The 11187-nt window shown below is 36.9% G+C and overlaps 1 protein-coding gene across 2 annotated transcripts in view; it reads right to left on the bottom strand.

Moving 5' to 3' along the window:
- The window catches only part of LOC141290032 (ephrin type-A receptor 7), a 200858-nt gene extending 192857 nt beyond the window's left edge, over positions 1–8001 (bottom strand). For both annotated transcript variants that reach the window (XM_073822228.1, XM_073822229.1), the window contains exon 1: positions 7850–8001. In XM_073822228.1, coding sequence (XP_073678329.1) covers positions 7850–7928 — 79 coding nt within the window. In that variant the 5' untranslated portion in view covers positions 7929–8001. The remainder of the gene's footprint in view (positions 1–7849) is intronic.
- Positions 8002–11187: the final 3186 nt, after the last annotated feature.

Here is an 11187-nt window from a genome sequence, read left to right as displayed (position 1 = left end):
ATGCACCGATACGAATCAGCCGATAATGCTTGCGCGTTTTGTCAGTAAAGCCGGTTCTGTAATCCGCGGTAAATGCCATCAGGTTCGTGATTTCACGTTGAGCCGTATATACTACACACAGCCGTTGTTTACCGACGAGCTGCGCAAATCAATGTTCATTATCAGTGTGAAAGTGCGCAGCTCGTCAGTGAACAATGGCTGTGTGTAGTATATACGGCTCAACGTGAAATCACGCACCTGATGGCATTTACCGCTGATTACAGAACCGGCTTTACTGACAAAACGCGCAAGTGATCGGCCGATATGGATCGGTGCATCCCTATATATTACTTTCGAAACAAAATTGTGGCATTCCATATGCAAATTTTTCATGTCAGCTATCGGCTTTCATTAAATCGTATCTCCAGCCAGGTCTAGATCTAGATGCTCATGTGCGTGGAGAGACGATGACCCTAGATCAATACCTCTGTCCTTAGTTAACTCTGGGAAAAATCTGTCGACCTTGCGAAAAAAAGTATGTTTTACTTTAAAAACTGTAAGTGTGAATCTGAAAAAGCTCATAGCTCATTTTGTTGCACATCCAGAGAAAAGCAACATTTCTTCTCTATACAGCTTTGTCTTATTAATTAAACCATTAAAAGAGTCTTATATAAGTCCACATCTGCATGTGTGAGCAGCCCTCAGCACCCCCAAAAGCAAACCTGTCCTCTTCATCATCCCTAATATTCATATTACATCCGAAATACTGAACCACATTAAGAAAATGTGAGAACAAACAACCTATTTTCACAGAGGAAATGCTTGTCTAGAGTGCTTTAAATATAAAGATCAGCACAACAAGAGGTCAGGTACATACACAGCATTTTTTCCTAACTGTCTGACACATTCCAGCACTGTAAATAGATAAATATTCAAAAGTAACTGCACAATGCAGTTGGAAGGACAGTCAAGCATTCTGCTGGTTGGTTTTCTATGTTCATCCAACACTGACGCCATAAAGTACGTTTCATTTTTCACCTTTATGAAGCTGCATGGCAATCCAGAAACATCCATATTCTCCTGGTAATAAAACCATCCATCCCCTTCACAAAACCACCTCAGACGTGACTCCACCTCCAGGGGCATTCCTGCAGATCCAGCAGAAACTTGTCCACACAGGGAACAAAGATGAATCCCGATGACCCTTCTCCTAAAGCCGCAGAGAACAACACAGTATCGATTCGCACGGTTCCACTCAATACGGGACTTGGTCAATTTGTGAGGAAACAGATCAAGCTTAATTACCACATTGCAAGCAACGATTCTCCTATGACATCCACACAGGGTATTATGGGTAATCATAGCTGTGTCTGAACGTAGACAGAAGTCCAGTCAGTCAATGACTGAAGAGGCAGTTCAGTTTTCATCCTGAGGAAAATGGTTTCAGACAGACTTCCATGACATCTTTAACAAAGCACATTGTAAAACAAATTCGAGTGAGTTTTAAATGTACCCAAACAAATATTTAATGATTAGCATTTATTTCTCATTAGAAATTGAATCATAAATGGAACAACGTCAAAAAATTTCTAAAGTTTTAAAGGCTGTTCCAAAAGGTAGGGAACGTTCCAAAAGGTAGTTTCCTTTCAAAGTTTAAATTTAAATTGTGCACAAAATTGGAATATAGCATCGTTTCCATCCAATGAGTCAAAGACAACAAAATTGTCACTTCCTGATAAACTGGCACTAAATATCACCAAGAAATATAATAATTGTAACAACATTATCAATATTATCGATATGAAACGAAAGGTCTTCTGGGCAAAAAGCGTAGTTTAAAATATATTTAGACTTCTTATTCTAACATAAAGGTCTTTAAAGTTACACCATTATGCTTTGGCACAGTATCTGCCAAACAAACTCAAACCAAAAGCACAATATGGCTTCATCCCTTTTAAGTCTAAGTTTGTTTTTCGCTGAGCATTTTAAAGTAAAATGCACACTTCGTTCAGGTGATTAGCTCATGATCCGGTGTTTTCCGCAACTCAGAACGGCATGTGCCCCCCATTTGCAAATATATAGACGGGATTTGCGCGACGCACCGCACAGCATGCTCCTAGAATCTGGTTGAGTAATATATAGGCATCAAAATGAAAGCGCACAGGTTCACTCAGTTTGTGTGAATCTGGCGGTAGATCGCGCATCCACTGACTTAGTACGTTCTGATGAAAGGGTATATATAGGCACTTGCCCAATTGCCCTTATGGTTAATCCGCCTATGGTTACAGCATAGTATGTGGCGCTATTGCAAACAGGAACAAGTATACATAGACATTTTTTGTCGGCGCGTTATTTGAGCGGGCTTTGCTTTTCCGTTGAGCATAAGCGGAACACGAGGGGAGCATTCATATCTGCCGGCGCGGCAGATAGTTTCGGACGTTTATCTCTTTCGAATCTCTATAAAAATCGGCTGACTGTATACTAGCCCTGCCGCGCCCCCTCCGAGGGGTCGCGACTCGCGCCCCCCAGTTTGGGAACCACTGGATTAGAGCATTTCACTAGATTTGTAGTGAGACGTGTTTTTGTAAACCTGTTTGCTGAGTTTCCCTTCAAAATAAAAGCTCTACTCTTGTTTCTGTCAAAATAAAAGCTTACAAGTACAGTATGAATTGCTGACAGCTAGTGGTTTAAAAGCAGTCCAAATTCAAAATATCTCTTTTAGGTGTAGAAATTAGGAAAGAAGTATTATAATTTCCCTACTGTAGTGTAAAAAATATGCCTATGAAATATTCATTTTCATTAATTTTACAGTACAAATGTTTTACAATATATGGCTATTACTGACATTGTTGTTGTTATTCTTATTATTATATTCCAATTAGCTCAGCTTCCTAAAACACCAGTGTACATGTAATTTAGACTGAGACAGTATATGAAATAAAAAGAGGGTTGAGTCAATTCACTGACATTTTTCTGACTTAAGTTTTCTTAGTTAAGAACAACCAATCATCCATATTCTGACTTGGTGAAAAGAAACACTTTTTTTAAATTAAGGGAACTTTCAATCTTGTGTCTGATGTTTAATTACAGTTTTTAAATAGCAAATTCTGGTAATCAGGGCATATAAAGAATGTCTAAATTATGGTAATGAAATTACGTGCATGTGATGGTGCAGTTACGTTGCCAGTAAGTCATGAAAATACTAATAAATTACGAATAGAGTACGTATCTGGAACATCCTTGGTAGTCTTACGGCGTTAGGAGGACAATAAAATGATGGGCATGCAACATTGTAGTTACGTTGTCAATTGGCAAGTCATGAAAACAGTACCAATACATTACATAACCACTACGTTGAGTGTTAGCAGGGTTGGAGCTCTTCATTTTGAACTCTCAAAGTGCATTAGATAGAATAATCTAATATTAAAATGTACAAAATAATTTTTTTTCCCATTCTTCATTTGTCTTTTTTTTTAAAAATATCGCAATTGATATTGTACTGTGGCCTTCACATCGCGATATTATCGTATCGTGAGAATTTGATATTGTTACATTCCTATTATTGCGCCTCAGAGCAAGCAGGCGAAACACAATAAATGAGTTCATTGCTTTCAGAGGTGGATGCCTGCTGTTTGGGAAAACAGCCGTGTAAGACAGTTCTGAGAGGCAGTTATACAGAAATGCTCTTTTAAGAATGACCATAACATTTCAGATGCCGTGCAACAAGATCGTTCAGCTGGTTAGTCAGCTTATCATGTCCCATAGCACAGAGTCACATGACTATTTTGATACGCATGGAGGAAATTATTCAGCAAATGCTTTTCCATTTCCCATAATTTGCATTAACCCTTCTTCACATAAGTCAAAAACCAATTCAAACAAGCGTAACGCTTTTGTGAATTAAGAGATTTTTTTAAGAAATCTGGCGTTAATCACTTGTTTCTGATATGATACTTCAAAATACACATAGAAACAGGGTGATGGAAACATAGCTTATGACACAGTATGCAGCTATTACTCACACAAATCATCTTGGAAGAGATGTCAGACAAAGGTAAGACACTTTACCAGCACCCAAAACAGGTAGCTCGCCATTGAAAAATGACAGAATGTAAAACTCACATTTTAGAACTTCATTCTACAGGAAGTTCTTTTTGTGCATTTTTATACAGTTATGATTACAAACTCACTCTTTTTCTCCCTACATTTGTATTTCAAGTGCGATTCATTGGCCAAAAGAGAGAAAACACAAAATAAAGGTAAAGATGAAATTGATAGCATTTTTTTAAAGTGTAGATATTGTGATAATTCTGGTATTGTGAGTTCTTTTGGCAATGAAAATTATATTAGGAAAATGTATTGTGAAAAACCTACCTGCAATAAAACTTTTTTAGGCCAAATTTAAAGGCAGCTTTGCATGTACCTTTCACTAAGAAAGAATGTCATCTTAGAATGCAAAGAGAAAAGTTTGCTGAAAGAAATCCACAGTATAAGCAAAGCGGATAATAAAAAATTTGCAATAAAAACAGCTTTTTAATCAATTAATAGACTCAAAAATGTATTTATGGCAATTAAATAATTGCATCATTCCTCTCGCCTCGCCTACATTAAAATCAATTTTTAGTCAAGTCTTCCATGACACTATTTGCATGACGCACGAGTCGCTGCCTATATGGAGCACTCCAGATCAATCACTTATGAGGTTCTGTTTCAGTTAGAATGCTGCCATAGAAAGGAGTGAGGCTGTTTAAATGGAGCTAGGATGTTACGCAAACATTACATTTGGAAATGGCTTACCTTTCTACCTACTTACACCGCCTACGAAAACAGAATATTTCCACTTTCGGACACAGCCATCTCCTGTCTCCAGCCCTCATTGTTTTACTTTCTTCCTTGCTCATTGTGAGTCCACACCTCACAACGGCCCACTAAATAAACTCCTGGATGTCACTGTTACGCCTGCCAACCTCACAAATCACTCTAACCTTGCCGGCACAGTCCGGCTGCCACCTTCAACAACAACTACAGGCACCGCCAGTATAAAAAAAAACATCCGACGGTGTAACCCACAATCATTAGCCAGGACTAAAAATCATGCTTTTAATAAACGCACCGGTATGAATTTCCATGATTTGTTTGAACTGATAAATTATGCTGAATATTGCCACATTGTTAACACATTCAGGGCCCAAACCCAGATTTTTTTACACCTCTGCCAACATCTCAGAGAACATAATGCCATTCAGGAGGAGTTTGGCAGAGTCTGCTGATGGAACCCAGTACAGAGATGACAGGCGTATAAAGCTTTCCTAGGTAAATGCCCTCATATGGTCTGAATTGCACCCTGACAGAGTACTTAAACGGCACAGGAACAGCATGACCAACGCGGCAGATGCGACCGGCACATGGCTGAAAGCGCTGCGCCACCGCAACAACCGCAAGCCCACTAAAAAGCAGTAAATAAGCCCACAATGAGATGCCAAGGTGCGTTAAGGCTGAAGGGTCAGAAATGAGGGGCCTCCACCTCCAACCGACTATGTGAGGAAAGACACCTGCATTTTGGAGAATGTGAAAGGACACAGGAAATGAAAAGGAAAGGAGAGATGGATGGAGTAAGCATGAGAGAATGGTTACGCAGGTTTGAGCATATGATACTGAATATATGTGAACCTGGACCACAAAACCAGACATAAGTAGCATAGGTATATTTGTAGCAATAGCCAACAATACATTGTACGGGTCAAAATAGGTATGGGTATTGTTTTTTTGTTTTATGCCAAATATCATCAGGATATTAAGTAAAGATCATGTTCCATGAAGATATTTTGTAAATTTCCTACCGTAAACATATCAAAACTTAATTTTTTATTAGTAATATGCATTGCTAAGAACTTCATTTGGACGACTTTAAAGGCATTTTTCTCAATATTTTGAATTTTTTGCATCTCCAGATTCCAGATTTTCAAATAGTTGTATCTCGGCCATATATTGTCCTATCCTAACAAACCATACATCAATGGAAAGTTTAATTATTCAGCTTATTTATTATAATTATCACTGGTTTTGTGTTCCAGAGTCACATACAGCATTTAAAACATACAGCATTTAAAAAAAATGTTTTTTATAGAGGTCTCTTATGCTCACCAAAGCCGTTTATTTTATCAAAAATACAGTAAGCAGTGTAATATTGTGATTTAATATTACAATTTAAAGTAAGTGTTTTCTATTGCAATAGTTTTTAAAATGTAATTTATTTCTGCGATGGCAAATCTGAATTCACAGGATCACAGGATCCATCAGAAATCAGTCTAAATGTGCCAATTTGGCGCTCAAGAATCTTTTCTTATTATTGTCAATGTTGAAAACATCTGCTTAATACTTTGCCAATAGAATGTTCACAATAACTGCATATATATTTTATTAAAAATATATTTTTTGTAACATTATAAATGTCACTTTTGATTAATTTAATGCATTCTTGCTGAATAAAAGTATTAATCTTTAAAAAAAATAATAAAAAATCTTGCTGACCCCAAACAAAAAAAATAAAAAAATGGCAATTTTCACTTCTAGGTTAGCTCTTTGTATAATTCGCAACAACAAAGAGCTCTCATCTGAATCCCACCTGTCAGCGACCGAATACAGAGAGAATACAGTGAGGCTGAATACAAAGAGAACCGACGCAGCAGGACTGGGACGTAATAGTGGACAAAGAGGTTCTCCGTACAGTGAGAACATATTCAGCTCAATCAGAAAATGTCCATATCGCCGCAGCCACACAAGGCCTTTCAGAACACATCGCTTTCACAGCAATTAATCGCTGTCTAAACATTCATTAAGGCAACGATTCTAATCCAGTCAACCAGCATTCCAGCAGAGGACAGGGGCTGGCAGAGTTCAGCCATGTGCACATGAGAGCATTGTGTACGAGAGTGCGAGCAGAGGGAAAAGAGCGAGAGAGAGCAGCCTGGCTCAGCTGGGCTTCTTCAGCATAGCCAAAGAGCCTAAAGGGACGCAGCTATTATCTGTTCTTTCCCTCTCTGTGCCATGCCACTCATTAGGACGCTTAGTTGACCTCACCTGAGCCTAATGCGACAGCCTGGCATCAAAACTGCTGAAGCTTTCATGACTGTCAAACAATCCCACCAGGAGCAGCACAGTCAGAAAAGCACCTATTGTGAATCCAGTATAACAGCCGGATCTATTGAAATCTGCTTTTGTTGTATTATAATACGGAGATTAAAATGACATGACAAACGAAAAATGACAAGACAGAGAAAAAAAGCAGAGATTATGACAGTACCGAAAAATATATGTACATTTAAATTTTGATAAGTATATGCTGATGTACATACATGATTGTCTAATTACATTCTACATTTTTAACATTTATCTATCATTCTAATCTTCATGTTACAATACTAAAAACTGTTTATAATTTTGTTTTTAAATAATACACAAACACAAACAACCACAATTTATTGTGCTTTGTAATTGTACTTGTGTTTTAGTAACTAAGTAATTCATAACATAAAATAGTATAAATATAAAATAGATTAAATAAATAATGTTCAACTCTTTATTTATCAACATTTTTCCCTTAACCAACACATTGCTGCAGCTTGTCAACAGCGTTCTAGCAGATTCCTTAAGATCATTGTTTTTAAAAGCTCACCGTTTGTCATATCGATTTCAGTTTTAATCAAAGCTTCTTATAATGCAAAAACATCAATGATCCGTCCTCTCTGTATCTGTTTATAAACTTTACACCGCGGGAATATGAAAGCACACACCTGCAGTGAGAGTTATACTTCCAGTAGACACTTCACATTTACCTGGCGCCTAAACAATTATTAATAAAGACACATACCTTCCTCTGCACGGGACTCCTCGTTTCTGTTGAGCAATAATATCCAAAGCACCGAAATGATCGTTTTAAACTGCTCCATATTTGAATGGCCAGGTCTGCGGGGCTCTGGTCATGTCGTAGCCGAGCACGCTTGACTCACGGTGCAGGATGAGAGGGAGCCGTCCGGGCTACTGATACACACAGCGGTATTATGTGCCTTATTTGGCGCCACGGGTAGGCGGGCACAGACAGACTGATTGACAGTGGCAACGTCCAATGAAAATGAGTTCGCAGAGAAGGGGGATTAGCGGAGGTCCAATCAAATCACGTCTGATAGAATTCCACCGCACAGAGTCACTCCCCCTTGAATGAGAGGCGGTGTTGAAATTGATGAAATTTGGTTATCTTCGGCAACTGATTACACGGCATTTATTTTTTTTTATTAAATAAAAGGCGAAATGAGCTCTTAGGTTCAAGGACAATGGCGTCTGAGAGCTGTGAGCGGTCCACTGAGATTGCGTTCAAATTATTTTATAGCTGAAATGATTTATTAAGAGTTCATTCTAGTGGTGTTATTATTATAAATATTATATATTATTGTAAGATATCATGTATTATATATATTAAGGTTACTTTTATTGTCTCCCATGAAATGAAATTGTCTTGGATAAGAGAATTGCTGCATCACCAAACAATATAACCATGCTTGAAAGTTGTAAATGAATATTTTCAAATTTTAAATGTATTTTTCCAACATATTTTAGAATTTTTAATATATGTTACAGTATACTATTGAAGTCAAAAAGTTTACATACACCTCGCAGAATCAGCAAAATGTTATTTTACCAAAATAAAAGGAATAATTATTTTGTATTTAGTACTGACCTGAATAAGATATTTCTCATAAAAGACGTTTACATATAGTTCGCGAAAGGGGAAATAAGAGTTAAATTTATAAAAATGACCCCATTCAAAAGTTTGCATACACTTGATTCTTAATATCATGTTGTTACCTGAATGATCCACAGCTGTTTTTGTTGTTGTTTTATTTTTGGTATGTCTAGCGACGTAACAAAGTTGATAAAAGTTTCACTTTATGCAAATGTGCCGTGACTAGCAACTGTAAAGAGGATAATGAAACTCATGTCTCCTTGCAGCAAATGTCAGCAAGATGCAAGAGATGTTAATCTTTGTAGACAATCGATTACTGTGGAAATATATCATCTGAAATATATTAAATGTATGGCTCTAAATTATGTCCATGTGTAGGAGTGTACCACAATTCCCATGGGCCACACTAAAGATATATATTTTTTAATTAGTGATACAATTCTGTGATTCAGTAAAGCTTGACTTCACATCACAGAAAAAAGTTGGACCGATTAGTCTCCTATACCGTCTTTACACTGTCAGACTGTGTACTCTATCCGCATAGAAACTGAATTGTGTAATTCCTGTGACTGACATAAATAGCATTGCAGTCTGTTTGGCTGCCGGATTGAGCCAGACATAATATTGACTCATACAATGGTGTTTTTGGTGAGAGAAAAACCAAACAGCTTTCTGTTGGTCAACACTGTTACCAATGACATGGATTTTTATTGAAATTCCTGGATTTTGCATCACCTTTATACCTTTACCTACTAAGTGTTTCACCAAATACAGCTGAAGTCAAAAGGTTACATACCTTGCAGAATCTGCAAAATGTATATTATATAATCATATAAAATGCAAAAATAATAGCTGAATTTATAATAATGACACCGTTCAAAAGTTTACTACTAATACTGTATTGTTAGCTGAATGATTCACAGCAGTTTTATTATTTTTTTAATGATAGTTGCTCCTGAGTCCCTTGTTTGTCCTGAACAGTTAAACTGCCCGCCGTTATTTAGAAAAATCCTTCAGGTCTCACAAATTCTTTGGGGTTTTAGCATTTTTGTGTATTTAAACCCTTTTCAACAATGTCTGTATGATTTAGAGATCCACTTTTCACACTGAGGACAACTGAGGGACTCATATGCAACTATTACAGAAGGGTTCAAACACTCACTAATGCTCCAGAAGGAAACACAATGCATTAAAGGGGGGTGTAAACTTTTTGAATTTAAAGATCAGGGCAAATTCAACTTATTTTTTTTTTCTGGGAAACATGTAAATATCTTCTGTAGCGTCTGAAGGGCAGTACTAAATGAAAAAAGGCAAAATAAGAAAAATGTACACATTTTCATTCTGTTTAAAAGTTTACACCCCTGGATCTTAATGCCTTGTGTTTCCTTCTGAAACATCAGTAAGTGTTTGAACCTTCTTTAATACTTGCACATGAGTTCCTCGGTTATCCTCAGTGTGAAAAGATGGATCTCAAAAGCATACAGTCATTGTTGAAAATGGGTTCAAATAGACAAAAATCCTGAAAAACCAAAGAATTTATGGGATTTTTCTGAAGAACTGCAAGCAGTTTAACTGTTTAGGACAAACAAGGACTCATGAACAACTATCACTAAAAAAACAAAAACAAAAAAAACCATTGTGGATTATTCAGGTAACAACACAGCATTAAGAATCAAGTGTATGTAAACTTTTAAACAGGTTCATTTTTATAAATTCAACTAATATTTCTGCATTTTGTATGATCCCTCTGATTTTGGAAAAATAATTCACTTTTTGGTAAGAGTGCTGACCAACAAAGCTGCTTGTTTTGTTTTTGTTTTTCTTACCAAAAACAAACTTTTGCATGAATCAATATTACGTCTGGCTCAATCCGGAAGCCAACCAGACTGCAAATTCTATTCAGGAAATACACAATTCAGTTTTCTATGTGTAGAGTACACAGTGTAAGATGGTATAGGAGACTTATTGATCCAACTCTTTTCCTGTGACGTAAAGGCGAGTTTTTAGAATGGAGCTTCAAGTAAATCCCAGAATATTGTCTCTAATTCAAAAATTAAATCTTTAGTGGGGCCTACAGGAATTGTGGTACACTCCTACATATGCACATAACTTTGAGCCATACATTTAATATAATTAAGATACATTTTTTTCACAATAACCTATTGTCCACAGTCACATAATCGCATACATAATCAGAAACATATTATATAAATTCAGGAAATTCTCACTGCAAAGATTACCATCTCTTAACATCTTGCTGACACTCTTGCTGCAAGGAGACGTGAGCTCCATTGTCTTCATTCCCATTGGTAGTGGCGGCACATTTGCATAAAGTGAAACTTTTCTCAACTTTGTCACGTCGCTGGACATGCCAACATCTTGTCGCCTGTAGCTCATTTCACCTGAAGCCGCCAACTCACTTTGAAAATTAATGAGTTCACGTCGAACAGAAAGACATTGTTGTTTTT

Source organism: Garra rufa, chromosome 17 (genome assembly GCF_049309525.1).
Source record: "Garra rufa chromosome 17, GarRuf1.0, whole genome shotgun sequence".
NCBI lineage: Eukaryota > Metazoa > Chordata > Actinopteri > Cypriniformes > Cyprinidae > Garra > Garra rufa.
The sequence above is the reverse complement of the archived record's forward strand: the minus strand, read 5'-3'. Positions and strand labels throughout refer to the sequence as shown.